This window comes from Astatotilapia calliptera, chromosome 22 (genome assembly GCF_964374335.1).
Source record: "Astatotilapia calliptera chromosome 22, fAstCal68.1, whole genome shotgun sequence".
Lineage (NCBI taxonomy): Eukaryota > Metazoa > Chordata > Actinopteri > Cichliformes > Cichlidae > Astatotilapia > Astatotilapia calliptera.
Window position 1 is genome coordinate 14,617,572 of NC_137442.1, and position 16,981 is coordinate 14,634,552.

General features: G+C 39.2%; 1 protein-coding gene across 1 annotated transcript; it reads right to left on the reverse strand.

Annotated features, from left to right (window-relative positions):
• Window positions 1-1,727: 1,727 nt before the first annotated feature.
• Window positions 1,728-15,979, reverse strand: slc39a4 (solute carrier family 39 member 4). Its single transcript, XM_026157243.2, has 12 exons — window positions 15,599-15,979; window positions 10,221-10,562; window positions 7,298-7,499; window positions 6,872-7,041; window positions 6,579-6,762; window positions 5,722-5,894; window positions 5,361-5,558; window positions 5,014-5,121; window positions 3,069-3,123; window positions 2,826-2,978; window positions 2,549-2,736; window positions 1,728-2,453 (listed from the first exon to the last, which is right to left on the reverse strand). Exons 1-12 carry the CDS (start codon window positions 15,920-15,922, stop codon window positions 2,325-2,327), a joined length of 2,226 nt encoding a protein of 741 aa, XP_026013028.2. The 5' UTR covers window positions 15,923-15,979; the 3' UTR covers window positions 1,728-2,324.
• Window positions 15,980-16,981: the final 1,002 nt, after the last annotated feature.

The following is a 16,981-nucleotide window of genomic DNA, read 5'->3' on the forward strand; positions in this document are numbered from 1 at the left end:
AAATGTTTCCAGCATCTTGATGAATTTGAGCCATGAAGAGTTAAGGTAGGTGTGACAAAAGTGAGGAGGGCAACAGGGAGTCCAAGCTAATAATTTAAAACCACAATCATTCAGTTTCTATTTCTACAGGAGGCAACGTGTTTGCAGTTGAGCTACTAGCCTTGTAGAGGAAGTTTGAAGCTTAAATAGCAGACATGCCCTCACTGACAGCACTCACATGCTTTAGTTCCTTGCATGTTAGTCATATGACCACTCAGCCAGTAGCAATAATGGTCTCAGACTGTCCTGCTCTTCCACTCATCATCTCCATTTGATAACAGTCATTCAGTTAAACACGTATGGCTGTAATTTCACCTTTAAATGGTACCTGAACTGTAGATTGCTTTGTGAATATAACTGCAAAAAAAGCTCTTCGTGTTCACCACTGCCTTTATGTTAACACGTATAAGTGTCCCATTGCTTTCCAATAACAGTGGAAGTTTGCTTTTATATTTGATCCAGTTTTTATAGCTCCTTCACATAGTCTTTTATTTCAGTTACCATATAATCCCCTGTCTTTATTTTCTGCCTGTAAAACTGTCTGCTGTTTTCCAGCACTACTGTAAAAGATGTATTGTGCAGTGTAATATATGAGATGCTCAAAGGTCCAATCTGAGAGATAATTAAATTTGAGTGTTTTATTGGCACGTCAGGTTAGAGGACTCCGTGGGCTCATAAAATCGCTGAAAACATTCAGTCAGGATTCAAAATTATGGATACCAGTTTGGAAAGCTGACATCAGGGGGATGAGCTTTGTGTGTGTGTGTGTGTGTGTGTGTGTCAGCAGTTCTCTAATTTGCTTTTAAAGTGTGTTCTTAAAGTGTCAGCGTACAACCCTCAGCTGCTGCAATCATGTACGTCACCGTGTCTGAGACAGTCTGCATGCTTACATGCATACATATGGAGTGTAAAGTAATAAACATCCTTCTGTGTCGGCATGTGATGTGTTGTCAGTGGACTTTGTCCCTAATGAGGATGTTCATATGAGCTCTAAGTTTAGGAGATTAGAGCATAAAGCGAGATAAAGTGCAGTTGTCGCCTAACCTCCATGACTTTACGCAGATTAAAGACGTAACCTGTCTTCTCCACTTACAACTTGTTATCTAATGCAAAAGCACAGGTGAACGCTCTATTAAAGGTTAAAGGTCAAAATGCAGAATTTGAACTCAAATTTCACAAAATACATGGTGGATAAGAGCTGGAGCCTATCACAACTGTCATAGGGAAAAAGGCGAAGTATACCCTGGAGAAATCACAAGTCTATCAGAGGGTTACCCAGTGAGATATTATGGTTTATGTTCACAGCTACAGGCAATTTAGAACCACTGTGGACTGTGGAGTGACCACGCAGGCATGGGGAGAACATTTAATAGGCCCCATCCATTGGCTTGGTTCAAGCCTAGCACCTTCCTACTGTGTTAACCACTGTACCACCTTTGGTTATTTGTGTATTTTGGCTATAGAGCACCTTTCTTTAGCTGTGCAAGTGGACCACTGCGAGTGAGGCTGCATGTTTTGGAATTGAGTAGCAGAACAGAAGAGAGCAGAGAGATTTCCTTTTGTTTGGTTGAATTCTTGTGGGTTACTTCTTTAACTTCCCATAATATGCTGTCTCAGTGTGACACTCTTAAACCAGATTTTATAGGAAGATTTCACAAATCCTAAAATTCCCAAACCACTAAAATAAGTATGTAATAATATATCAGTTTATTAAAAGGTACAAAGAAAAAGCATTTTACTTATTTTTATAAAAAAAAAAAAAATCCAGATAATTATATTATTATTTTTTATCTAGAATTAGAAAAAGACATGTTTGCTTGAATGTTACATTTCCCTTTGGTTTACATTTCAAGTGTCTAAGTGATATTTTTGGACAAATCTATCTAATACAGCAGAGCAGCACATTCTGGTATTTGCTGTCAGTGAAACGTTATCAGTGCAACAAATAAAAGGAACTTTTAACTAAACACACTCAAATAATTTAATGGGTTATTGTGGTCTCTGGGTTATCTGTGGTACTACATTTCTTGTGATCTTCAATATTGAAACCTGCTCTCTTTTCTAATACCTCGAACAGAAAATAAATACTATGAAACGAATGGTTTGCAGAGACACTCTTCACCTTGGCAGACTGCACAAGTGGGTTTTGTGTGTCTGGTACACCGTGTCTTCATTAGGAATTCCTTAAGAAATCAAGTATAAACTAGGTCTTACAGCAACCTGTCAGCAACAATCATAAACTCTCATAAGATCTCAGAGAGACCGTTCACTTGCCAGACTGTGCATTAAAAACTTATCTTCTCTTCATAAAGAGACAACAATAATAAAATACCCCACCCTGCTAAAAGGCCGACATTCTGCAGCAGAAATGTCAGCCAGGGTTTCTTGTTGCTGATATGGATCATGGTGGGCAGCTACAATGAAAAAGGATGGAGATGATAATTAAACAACAGTCATCAGATTGTGCTACTTCTGTGAAAGAGTCAGATTTGTAACAAGTAACACTCACCATATCAGCGAGTCCCACGTATAGAAAGAGCCCTGCAGTAATGGCACCTATCCACTGCTGGGTAGCGAGGTCAGTGGCTACAGACAGAGCGACGTACATGCCGATGAACGAGGTCAGGGTGCTGGCGATGTTTAGAGCTAAGGCCTTGCGGACAGACAGGCCACAGTTGAGCAAAATGGCAAAGTCACCTGGGGAGGAAAATAAGGTGATTTAATGCATGAATACTGAAAAAAAAGATTAGGTTAGGCACTGTTTTTGTGTTTTTCAAGATAATTACCGAGCTCATGCGGTAACTCATGGCAGAGTACAGCCAGTGACGTGGCCAGACCAGACTTCCAGGACAGGGCGAAAGCTGCACCTAGCGCTAAGCCGTCTGCAAAGTTGTGGATCGTGTCACCGATCGTAATCATATAAGGCAGCAGTCGCTGCTCTGTGAATGCAGGAGGAGGCAAAGTTATAGTAACCAGTTCTCTCTGTTTGATGATGATGAACTTTTTGTGTTACATGTAACTTTACTCACCTCTGGTGCGCTCCTTTGGCTCTGGAAGCGGTTTCTCATTGTCCTCACAGCTAACCTAAAACAAATGCATTATGCAAAGTGTAACTAATGATGATTTCGTTTAATTTGATTTTTATTGATAATTGATTTTTTTCTCATGCTATACTCAAGATTCCTCCACAATGATGTGAGAGACTAATAAAGTCATATAGAAAATGATAACCTCAAGTTATTGCTGCTAAAGGTGGTCTTACAAGCTACTGAGTCATAGTATTATGGGGTACAAGTGTGCTAAGTAGGGTACACTTAGTCAAATACTAAGTACAGGGAGTGCAGAATTATTAGGCAAGTTGTATTTTTGAGGAATAATGTTATTATTGAACAACAACCATGTTCTCAATGAACCTAAAAAACTCATTAATATCAAAGCTGAATGTTTTTGGACGTAGTTTTTAGTTTGTTTTTAGTTTTAGCTATTTTAGGGGGATATCTGTGTGTGCAGGTGACTATTACTGTGCATAATTATTAGGCAACTTAACAAAAAACAAATATATACCCATTTCAATTATTTATTTTTACCAGTGAAACCAATATAACATCTCCACATTCACAAATATACATTTCTGACATTCAAAAACAAAACAAAAACAAATCAGCGACCAATATAGCCACCTTTCTTTGCAAGGACACTCAAAAGCCTGCCATCCATGGATTCTGTCAGTGTTTGGATCTGTTCACCATCAACATTGCGTGCAGCAGCAACCACAGCCTCCCAGACACTGTTCAGAGAGGTGTACTGTTTTCCCTCCTTGTAAATCTCACATTTGATGATGGACCACAGGTTCTCAATGGGGTTCAGATCAGGTGAACAAGGTGGCCATGTCATTAGTTTTTCTTCTTTTATACCCTTTCTTGCCAGCCACGCTGTGGAGTACTTGGACGCGTGTGATGGAGCATTGTCCTGCATGAAATCATGTTTTTCTTGAAGGATGCAGACTTCTTCCTGTACCACTGCTTGAAGAAGGTGTCTTCCAGAAACTGGCAGTAGGACTGGGAGTTGAGCTTGACTCCATCCTCAACCCGAAAAGGCCCCACAAGCTCATCTTTGATGATACCAGCCCAAACCAGTACTCCACCTCCACCTTGCTGGCGTCTGAGTCGGACTGGAGCTCTCTGCCCTTTACCAATCCAGCCACGGGCCCATCCATCTGGCCCATCAAGACTCACTCTCATGTCATCAGTCCATAAAACCTTAGAAAAACCAGTCTTGAGATATTTCTTGGCCCAGTCTTGACGTTTCAGCTTGTGTGTCTTGTTCAGTGGTGGTCGTCTTTCAGCCTTTCTTACCTTGGCCATGTCTCTGAGTATTGCACACCTTGTGCTTTTGGGCACTCCAGTGATGTTGCAGCTCTGAAATATGGCCAAACTGGTGGCAAGTGGCATCTTGGCAGCTGTACGCTTGACTTTTCTCAGTTCATGGGCAGTTATTTTGCGCCTTGGTTTTTCCACACGCTTCTTGCGACCCTGTTGACTATTTTGAATGAAACGCTTGATTGTTCGATGATCACGCTTCAGAAGCTTTGCAATTTTGAGACTGCTGCATCCCTCTGCAAGATATCTCACTATTTTTGACTTTTCTGAGCCTGTCAAGTCCTTCTTTTGACCCATTTTGCCAAAGGAAAGGACGTTGCCTAATAATTATGCACACCTGATATAGGGTGTTGATGTCATTAGACCACACCCCTTCTCATTACAGAGATGCACATCACCTAATATGCTTAATTGGTAGTAGGCTTTCGAGCCTATACAGCTTGGAGTAAGACAACATGCATGAAGAGGATGATGTGGACAAAATACTCATTTGCCTAATAATTCTGCACTCCCTGTATATCCCACTTAGTCAAAAAGTGTGGACTTATGACTGCACAGTCTCATGAAAACTTTCACATGACCACATATCTCTTACCAGGTCTTCTTTGGATATGGACTGTGACTTTGTGTCTTTTTGTTTCTGTTCCTGTTGATACATCTCTAAAACTCTCCCATGGTCACAGTGGTGAGGCTCAGATTCTTCCTGAAAGGAGAGAAAGGCAAAACTGTTCAGAAATTTAGCCTACAGGCTGAGACAGAAGGAAAGAACTTGAGACAAAGAAGGACAAATAGTTTAAAAAGTATTTTTTGAACTTTTTAAATGTCAGTACATGTGTCTGTCACAATATTTATAACCAACTTTGGTTGTAAATGGATGACAAGGTTAACATTACACATTACACAATGTGTTCTGTATGAGGAGTTTTCTTGTTTTCTTCTTACCCCATGGTGATGTTTATGGTCGTTATGCTTATCACCATATGTGATCAGAGAGAAGGAAACTTCCATCAGGTAAAAGCAGTAGATCCCTGCAATCAGTACCAGCATCTTGTATACGTAGTCCGGAGTTTCCTCCTCATGACTGTGACTTGAATGTTCGCTGCTGCCACCGTTGTCTGAGTGCACGTGCAAACCCAGAAACTACATAAAGAATGCGGGAGAAAGACAAAATGAGTATATCATTAATGTTAATATATGAAAAGACTAATCAGTTTTTACATAGTATCACTGTGCTAGCAAATCACCCATTACAATCTTAATAAATGCCTTATGATTCCAATCTAAAAGCTTTAAAATCCCTCACTGTTGGCATCAGGTGCAATAGGGCATCTCCAGTCAGTGAACCGACTGCCAGGCTGATGCAAAACTGGATGCACATCTGGAAAACACTAGTACAGGCGGCACACAGCAACACCACAATGCCAAACATGGATATCACTGTTATCAGGAAATTGGCGATGGTTGCATAGAGGTATCCTACATGAGAAAGAGACAAATGATAGCATGTATATTAATTGGGATTCTGCTCACTGAAAAGTGGATGCATCTTGAAGCCTTAACTCTTTTAATGTCATCAGTACCATCTTAGTTTTTTCGAGCACAGAAGTGACCATAATTAAAAGGGTGGAATACTAAGTTAACAGTTAATGGTAGCAAACTTAGTTAGCGATCTTCAGCTAAAGATTGTATGAATGCATTCATACCCACTAAGCACTGCTAATGATTGCTAAATAACTAAATAAAATGCTAGAAAACAGAAATGTCTACTTGAAATGCTCCAAAAGGCAAGCATTTTTCAGCCCTCGAGATTTCCACTTTATATCTCCCACCATTCATTCTGAAAAAGTGAAAATCCCTACAAGATGTGCATTTTCTTTGACATCTACCAGCCTTTATGTTGTAACTGAAAATCAGCAATTGGAAATAGGTGCTTCAGGGACAATCCAGAATTCGAATTTGTGAATCAAGTCTGTTTGTGTGCAGGAAACAACTAGCAGTGACATCAAATGAAAACAGGAAAAAAAGTGCCTGGAATGTCCATTAGAGACCAGTTGTTAGCTATAAGTAATGCACAAACAGATCTTATTTCCCAGCCTTTGAGACATGCCAAACTGTCAACTTGTAGAACTATTTGTTACTTGAGTCCACAACGACACTTACTCTCAGCCTTGGAGAGCCCATCAGGTTTTTCTGGATCTGTAATATCTGCACAGGCTCCGCTCAGGATCTGCTGGACAAGCGCAGGGCTGAGCTGAACCACGCCAGGCCGACCCAGACCAGAGGAGGCAGAGCTATTCTCTGCCAGACCGTAGATCTGGACCAGTTCTTCAGCTGAGAAACAACGCTGGGAAAAACAAACCACAGACATCCATTATATAACTTACACCTCGCTGGTATTTAAATGATGAAATGTGTGAACCAATTGGCATTTTCTTGTGTTTCTAGGTTGGTACCTGTTCCCAAGTGTTATTACTTTCACGTCCCTCAACACTGTCACTGCTTCTCTTCCTCCATCTCTGGACATTGTCATCATGGTCGGCGTGTTCATCTGCTGTGTGCTCATGTCCATGGTCTTCCTCCGAGCTAGGTCCAATATTCAGGCTCTTCATGAGAGCCTTTAGGTCTACAGTCACACGCAAAGCAACTGAACAAAATGGCCTCAGGATTCACATAATTATCTGTTAGCAAGGCATAATAGGCTAATAGGACTACATTTTCCCTATGTTACTACAAAGGAGTGACCACAACAATCGTTGATTTTTAAATAAAGCAGTTCCTGTAAAGTGCCCTGCAGAGTTAGTGTTTTACAGGCTGTGGGTATTTGAGTGATTGCACATATATTAATGCTCATATGTTTTTTTGTGTCTATGCACATTTACCCAGGATAGTGAAATTTTCTGAGCCGAGCTGCTCCATGATGTAGTTCACGAAGAAGCTCTCATCAGGCAGGGACTGCTCAGCGAAGCAGTGACCTTGCAGGGCATGATACAGCACATATCCCAAAACCGCACCCACTTCCTGTTTCTGGTCTCCTGATGATGCGTCAACCTGTGCCATGATGCCACTAGCGCTTATACAGTTCTATAACATGGTAATAAGAAAAGAAAAGGGGCTGAGTGTTTTAGAACGGCGACACATTTAAACACAGTTGATATTTCGAACACTTTTGAGCAATGGTCAGTTAGTACATAATGCACGTGGGACGCCTGAATTGTCAAAGCATGGACTCTACATGGAGTGGAGTTATTGTTTTTCTAGGTCTTCTTTAGATTCTTAAAGCCATTGCAGATCATTTTCAAACCGCACTAGCTTTCCTTACTTTTTGGTCCTTATGAATCAACATGTGAATACTGAGACTGGACAAAGGGTTTTAATGACTGTGCTCCACACAAGTGAAACACAACACAAAAAGCTTGTAAAATTAGATAATCTAATCCCCTTTAATCCCTTGTAGTGGACATTGAACAGTGTGAATGCATGTCCTTTCTTTAAACTAATATTTAACAATTTTATTGTTGTTAGATTTATTCTCTTTGTTTTTTAAGTATTCCATAAATTCCTTGTTAAATGACCCCTCAGTGGCCTTTACTGTTTAGATAAAGGTGTTGTAATTTGGGAGGGTGCATTATCATGCTTAAAGAGGCCATCGGGGAAATAATGTTGCCATAAAAGGGAGTACGTGGTGTGCAACAATGTCCACAGATAGGTTGTATATGAAAATTAAAGTCCACATAAATTCCAGAATCTAAGGTTTCCCAGCAAAGCACTCCCCAGTCCTTCAGCTAACATACTTTTTTATTGCTATCACCATCTCTTACACATTCAAGGGATTTTAATAGGGCCATTCATATGAAGCAATACAATATGTGGTTCATCAGACCAGGCTATCCGATCTGATGATCCTATGCTCATTGCACGGTTGTGTAAGATGTATGCATACACTCATCATGTTATGGTAGTTTTGGACTTTTAACCCTTTCTTTGAAGTTTTATTTTCCCAGGATGGAAAGATTTTAAGACATATATCCCAGCATCACTGGGATGGCGCTGATCAAGAAAAAGGTCCTGCTCCAAAATCCACACCTTCAAGTTTGACCAGAATGTGCAGCTGCCCACATGGACAAGCCAATTTAAATGAAGCCTGCCAGTTCTGTAAAGATTAGTGGTCAAACATCCAGCCTGAATTATGCCAGAAACCTTTTGATTGCTACAAAAATATCTGCAGATGCAACCTGATAAGGGATATTTAACCAAATATGAGATGGGGTGTATGTATGTGGATATAAGGCTGTAAATTAGCACGATGATGATGCCCGTGATGACTGTATAAACAGCCAGCCAGATTTGAATATCACCTGTCTGTCGTTTAAATAATACGGCTGGCTGGTGTAAATCCTGGAAATATACTTAACACTCAACTCTCCCTGATTCATTATTGTTTTCCTGAAATGGTGCACCATTATTATGGACTGTTGATTTTTTAGTGTTGTATTAACTTTCCTCAACTTAATCTGTTAAATATTAATATGTAAGAATTTTACACGGAGGAACTCTGTCATATGAGGACATTGTTGTGTAAAAACTGTCTGTTTGTGAAAAACTATCTGCACTAGATAAAATTACAAACCCAAAAAATTTGATACACAAAATAAAATAAAAAACAAATAATAATAATAATGAAACTGCTAGAACATGCTGTCAACACTGGACATACAAACTCTAAAATACAAGAAGAAGCACAGCTAAATGTTTGGAAATCTGACAAAACTTTTGTCTTAAGGAAGTAAATCGGAAGTGAAGCAACTTTTCACTGAACGTTACAGTCCAACATCATGTCCAGCTTTTGTGAACTATCCATCCATCCATCCATTCACTTCCGCTTATCCTTTTCAGGGTCGCGGGGGGCGCTGGAGCCTATCCCAGCTGTCATAGGGCGAAAGGCGGGGTACACCCTGGACAGGTCGCCAGTCTGTCGCAGGGCTAACACACAGGGACAGACAACCATTCACACTCACATTCACACCTAGTGACAATTTGGATTAACCAATTAACCTATCCCCACAAGCTGCATGTCTTTGGACGGTGGGAGGAAGCCGGAGTACCCGGAGAGAACCCACACAAACACGGGGAGAACATGCAAACTCCACACAGAAAGACCCCGGCCTGATGGTGGAATTGAACTCAGGACCTTCTTGCTGTGCGGCAACAGTGCTAACCACCGTGCCACCGTGCTGCCCATCTTTTGTGAACTATTCTATTCTAATAAATAAATTACATAATCAAGCCAGTAAAATGAAACGGATACAAAGAGCACTTTTAATCATGATCAGGTGTTATGGTGATGTGGCTAAATACAGGGCAAAACCCAGCCCGTCTGACCAGCTGTGATATAAATCTGTATGTAAGCTTCCATTGTCAGCAATCAAATAAAACACACCCTGCAAGAGTTTATTTATTTGTTATTATTAGTTATTTATTAGTTATTTAATCTGTGAACATCTATATGCTCACTTTTTTCTCATGTTATACTGCATAAAGGAAATGTACAACTGATTGTAATGGGGAAGCGATCTCCCTGCATGTGTCTCTTTAATTTCCCAGCTGGTTTACTCGCGACTCCTTTAGTTGAAGTTTGCTGGTGAATTAAAAGCTACAATATTTTTGGAAAAAAAAGTTTTTGGAAACTCGAAGGCTAATATTTTACATTCTTCTTATCTTGTCACTATCCAGTTTATAATGAATATGATCAAAAGAGAGCAATAAATACTATTTACTGAAGATTGAGTATAGGCTTGTGCTTACCTCACTTTCTGTGGGGTCGTAGTGGCTGCGAAGCTCTTGAATGACACCTTCTAATCCATGGACGTCTATGTGTTCATGGTCATGGTTTGCCTCACTCTTGTGTTCATGGGGATCATTATGTGTGAATTTGTGCAGGAATTTTTCAGTCTCTTCTCCCCATGTTCCTGTTTTTATCGCTGTGCAGACCAGGCCAGGAGAAGAAAGGTAAAGGACGGAGCCGGAGGCGAGAGCCGTGAACTGAGATACAGTGACAGCCACATTTACACTGTTTCTTCTAGTTTCTTCCTCATATTGGACGTCGGGATTGCCTATGAGCTGATGAACGGCATCTGCAAGATCACACTTTGTGTCCAGAGAGCAAAAAGAGGGGATAAAAAGATTAAACAGTCATTTCAATCTCATGAAATTTACCTATAGAAGGTACAAGTGTTCTAATCAGCCCAATACAGGAACTCAATGCATTTAGGCATGTAGAAAGTCAAGTCAAGATGACCTACTGAAATACAACCTGATCACCAGAAGAGAAGAAAAGTGATTTAAGTGACTTTACATGTTGCATGGTTGTTTTGGAGTATTTCAGAAACTGTTTGAAAAAGAGAAAATATCCAGTAAGCAGGGTAAAAACACTGTGTTGATGCCAGAAGTCAGAGGAGAATGACCAGACTCCTTGGAACTGACAGGAACGCAGCAGTAACTCAAATAACTACTTGTTACAACCAAAGTATGCAGAAGCGCGTTTCTAAATGCACAGCATGTTGACTAAAGCAGCAGAGGACTACACTTGGAGCCACACTTCCTGATAGGAGACTGGAAAAACTGTGCTTTGTTTGACTACCCTTGAATTTGAAATGAACAACATGAAAGCATCGATCCATCCTACTTCTACCAATGGCTGAAAGTGTGGCTGGTGATTTAATATTATAGGAGATTTTTAGGCCCCTATTACTATCTGAGCATTGTTTAAACCCCACATCCTACGTGAGTATTGTTCCATCCCTTTACAACCACAGTGTATCCATCTTCTAACCACACATGATGACACACCATCGACAAAGCTCAAATAATCTCAAAGTGGTTTCTTTTACATGACAGTGAGTCCGCTGTACTCAAACGACCACCACAGTCACCAGAACTCAGTCCAGCAGATTTGTTGGATATGCAGACGACAAATCTGCAGCAACTGTGTGATGCTGTCAATATGAACCAATCTCCCGGAGGAACGTTTCCAGCACCTTGTTAAATCTGTGCCATGATGAACTAAAACAGCTCCGGAGTCAAAAAGGGATCCAATCTGGTACTGGCATGGTGTATCTAATAAAGTGTATGTGAACATAAACGATGCTACTGCAAAGAGGTCATGAATTGATTGCTTTATTGGTGCATTTATACAGGATTATCCAGAATTATCAGAAACCTATAATCTAATCTAATCCATATCTCATGAATATCAGCAGTTTTATTGTCTTTTATTAGAGATGATGTAAGCAACAAGATCGGTGCATATCATAAAATACTGATATCCACCAATCTTGACCTAAAAGTTGGGTCACGAATGACTGATTAGATGGTAAAGAATCATACGACTATATTTTACAGCAGATTGGTACAAAGCAAAAATCCAACTATGTGTTGTTGTTGACTAAATTTTATTTTGAGTGAACTGGCCCTTTAAACTCTTACAGAATCAATACATTGCTGTGATTATAATAATAACTCCTAAGAGAACCTACAGTATCATGAAAAGTGTTTCTCCTTACGCAGTGCTGTAAAAAAGTATCTGCCCACTTCTACCCCTAATGGCAGACATGTTGAACAAAGAAATCACTTAAATAGAACCTGTCTGATAAAGTAAAGTAGGCTAGAAGATCTAAAAAAGCAGCACATCATGCCATTATCTAAGGCAACTGCTGAGAAACAAAGCCATTGACATCTATCAGTCTGGAAACGATTACAAAGACATTTCTAAAGTGAAACACGTTGAGAGCCACTATCCACAAATGGAGAAAACTTGGAACAATGGTGAATCTTTCCAGGAGTGATCGGCCTAGCAAAATTACTCCAAAAGCACATCGACGACCAATTCAGGAAGTCACAAAAGAACGCAGAACAACATCTAAAGAACTGCAGATCTCAGTTAAGCTCAGAGTTTATGATTCAGCAATAAGGAAAAGACTGAGAAAAATGGCACCCATGGGAGAGCTCAAGAAGAAAACCACACTGTAAAAAAAAAAATCCTAATATAAAAGTATTTTACTGTGTATTTTATAGTTTTGTACTGTTCTTCTAGAATATCATTAAATTTACATCAATAGACTGTGATTTCACATTTCAAATGTAAATTAACGTTAAATCACTGTAATGTAATAAAACCTAATTTTCTTGTTTTTTAAATGTATCTGTCTGTACATATGCATATTTAGATTGTTAAAATACATTCACAAATGTATCATGATTTCACAAATATTTGTCCGTTATTTGAAAGATTGAACTGTTAAATTCAAATGTAATGCTATGGAAAAATATATAAAATGATTCTTATAAACTTTTTTTTTTACATCAAATAATTATTATTATTGTTGTTACTTAGGGCGATCGTGGCTCAAGAGTTGGGAGTTCGTCTTGTAATCAGAAGGTTGCCGGTTCGAGCCCCGGCTCGGACACTCTCGGTCGTTGTGTCCTTGGGCAAGACACTTCACCTACTGGTGATGTCCAGAGGAGAATTGTAAAGCGCTTTGAGGGTCTCAAAAAGCACGATATAAATGAAATCCATTATTATTTAAACCAACTGTTAACTGTATATTTCTGTACATTTAAGTAATATTTTCCATATTGCCGCATGCATTGACCTTGTTTATAGGTAATTTCATTGTTTAATCACATTAAATTGTTCCTAATTTAATGTTTAAAAGCACTTGAAAAAGGCAAAATCCCATGTAAAATTAGGGCAACAAATTGTATTTTCATTACTGGAAATAACCATATTTTTATGAGCAAGTTATTTTCTGTTATTTTACGGTATTATTTTGGCGCCCCAGCTGCCGGATTATTACTGTTTTTTTCTAACAGTGCAGTGCCGAGCAAAGAACACAAAGACTCGTCTCACATTTGCCAAATTAAAAACAGCAACAACATCTTGATGATCCCCAAGACTTTTGAGAAAATCTTCTATGGACTGATAAGAAAAAATGTGAACTTTTTGAAAGGTTTGAGTCCCTGCTACATGTGGTGTAAAACTAACACGGCATTTCCTAAAATGCTTCTCTCCGGGTGGGGTCAAACATGGATTCATGAATTCTGCTCTCTACTAGAGAGGGCTGAAGCTCAAGAGCACTTGGGTTATGCAGCAGGACAATGATTAGAGTCAAACCAGCATGTCCACCTCTGAATGGTTAAAAAAAAGACAAAGTGGAGGTTTTGGATTGGGCTAGTCAAAGTCTGAAAATCTTATTGAGACGCTTCGGCATAACCTTAAACAGGTTATGATGCCTGAAAACCCTCCAGTGTTGCCGAATTAAAGGAATTCTGCAAATAAGAGTGGACCAAAATTCCTCCACAGAGATGTGAAAGACTCAATTCCAGTTAATACAACACTTGACTGCAGTTCTTGCTGTCAAGGGTGCGGCACAACCAGTTAGGCTGAGGTTTTCACACAAGACCAGGTCGGTTTGGATAGCTTAAAAAAAAAATTATCATTCAAAAAATGAATTTTGCATCAACTTGGGTTTTCTTTGCTTAATGATAAAATTGGTTAGATTATGCAAAACATCTAAATTTGACAAATATTCAAAAAGCTAAGAAATCAGAAGCGGACAAATAAGTTTTCACAGCACTGCATATAAACTCCTAGACAGCGGAATAATCGAAACTTTTTTTTTTATTGTGGGTCAATATTGAACCTCTTTCACATTTTGTCTCTTATAATCCACAGTGCAAGCCGATGTCACTACTGCTAAGTTCTTACAATGAAATTGACAGTTTAACAGTTTCTCATCTCTTTTATTTCATGCATCATTCACTGGTGGCTGCCACAGCTGTCTGATAGCAAACATTTATCAGGCATGCACTGTACATTCCTGCTGTTGTCAGCTGACACCTAAGAAGTCCAAGGACTTCTCTCTCACTCACTGATAAAGGGGTTTTGTCTAAGTTGCCTGCAAATGCTTTGAGTAACAGCAACACTTATAAAATAAGCATGGATTAGTGCTAACACACTGAACCTGAAACCGAAGAGTAATTGTTTCAGCCAGCCTGTTTTTTTTTCTTGCTTAATTTTTGGTGCCCCTTAAGAGAGCTTTTAGCCAAAGCTGGATAAAAATCACCAGCACTGTAATAACTTATTTTTAAACCAGCTTTTATGAGCTGAAGATTCCTTTACTGAAAAAAAACTGAGGTTTTATCTTTATCAGATGGTCAGATAGGGATGTGAACACAGCACCCTTAAAAGGCTCATTCTCAGGCAGGAGAAACACCTGCCGCTAAAGGCCCTGATCGGTGTTTAGGCTCCTGTTGACTGAAGGAAGAAGCCTATTGACACAAGGCAAAATGCTGTCCAACACTTTTTTCTTGATATAACCCTGATTAAAGCTCAGTTCAATTACGTTGTCATTAAACTTTTCCATTAGAGTAGCCAGACTTCCACCAGAGACTCTTTATTTAATAACTTACTGCAAAAGAGAAAAAAAATCTTTATGAGACGAAGAAGAGGAAAGAGAAGAAAAAGGTCTGAACTTTTAGGTTCAATTAATAATATTTCTTTCTTTTTTGCTTCGTCTTTTTTTTCTGTGCATCCACGGCAAATATTATGCAATAAAGTTACACTTAAGACATTTTTCCTTTCAAAAGCAGCTCAAAGATTCCCATTGATAAGTCCACTTTATTAAACAAGCCTGGGATTAAATAGAAAAAATACAAATAGACGCCTAAATCCCATCATGAAACTACCAAATGCTCGGAACAACTGGCCGGCCAAGGTGGAAAAATGGTGCCATTTTAAAGCTGAAGGGATTTAAGGATTTTCTGTTTATTGCGCTTTGCTGCACTTTGATTAAAAAAGTACTTACAGCATTATTTGAAAGCACCCTTACTTTACTTTTAGTTAACTTTTGCACACTTTTACAGGAGTAAATAAGCAGTTTGGAACATGAAAGTAAACTTAGATGATTGTTCAGCAGATAAGTACTTAAATCTAAATCTAAAAGAAGTAATGTTAAAATTTAAAAATGTAACATTATTTTTATTATTAGCAAATTGATTACAATTTAAAGCAGACCTATCCCGATCTATCACTTGCGTAATAGCTTTTGGACCTCGACCTTTTTCCTCCGCACCCGACTCAGGGCTCTCCAGCTCGGTTGCAGCTTTAGCCTAATAAAACTCACCTTTTCACACGGCACTTCGCCGCAGTGCACACGGTGCTCCAGTGTATTAAAGAGGGAGTGAAGGGATTCCCCGGTCAGATACTGCTGTCCTGGAGACACGATGCTCACCACAGCCTCGTAAGCTTCCTCCACAGCGGGGGAACCCGAGACAAAACTGAGCAAACCCCACCCGGAGAGAAGCAGCAGAAGAAACGGCGAAGAGGAAATCATCTTAAAACTGTCTTTGAAGAAAAAAAAGATTTGCAAAGACCAAAAGTGTAAAAAAAAGTGCAGAAATAGTGTGACAGAGGCTCCTACAGTCTCAAGGTATTTCTGCAGACACATTGAGCCATAGAGCTCAGCTCACGGCTGTTATCAGTTTTAAACCACTGCAGTCTCACTGGACCTCGGCTGTGATTGGCTGAGACATGCCTCGTGCTGCCCTACACCTGTCTATTATAACCACTGTTACCTGTACAGGTCAGAAAAGGCACCCCACAGGCCTCCCAGGCATCGCCACACCACCAGCAAAACACCAAACAGCGGTTTCACTCATATTAGTGAACCCAAAGTTATATTGGGCATCGCACATTACACAAAGGAGCTGATAGGCTCAACCAACACAAATCCAGTTAAAGGAAATGGATTTTTTGATAAAAGGCTCATGTGGCTGGTTTGCACTGACTGCTGAAGAAGACACAAAATGTTGATGTTTTAACCCTGAACTCGACGTTTTGGTGCTCCTTATTCATACCAGAGCTATTATTATTATTATTATTATTATTATTATTATTATTATTATTTATCTTACTTAAAATAAGCGTTTCTATTTCTGTCTATGTTCTGAGCCCAGGCAAAAATACTGGCAAACCAAGTACTAAACCATTTGATACTTTAAAAAGGGCTGTTCCAACTTTGTAAACCCTTAATAGACAGTTTCCTGTTTAAATGTTCATGCTTTCCACAATAAAACTGGAAAAAATGTTGTTTTTTTTAAACTCAGTGTCAGGTGCCTTTATCTTTGTGGTAAACAAAATCTTAATTAATTACTATTTCAAGTAAAGAAATAAGTAACATATATTTATAAAGCGCTTTTGAAAAACAAAAGTTACAAAGTGCTCTGCAATATAAAGCACAATAACAATACAATTAAAATGGATAAATAGATAAAAGTGACTGACCCCCACTCCTCTAATGAGGCCATTAAATAAAATCAAAGTTCATCTGTATCTACCACAGCATTTTTTAGAGGAGACTGTAAAATACCCCTCAGGAAAAGTGCATTTGGCAGTCAGCTATACTTGCCCACAGTACAATACAATACAAACAAGGAATATAACATTCTTTACTTCTTTCTCTAAATCTGTAAAACAGTGGTTACTGGATAATCGAACATGCTGTCAT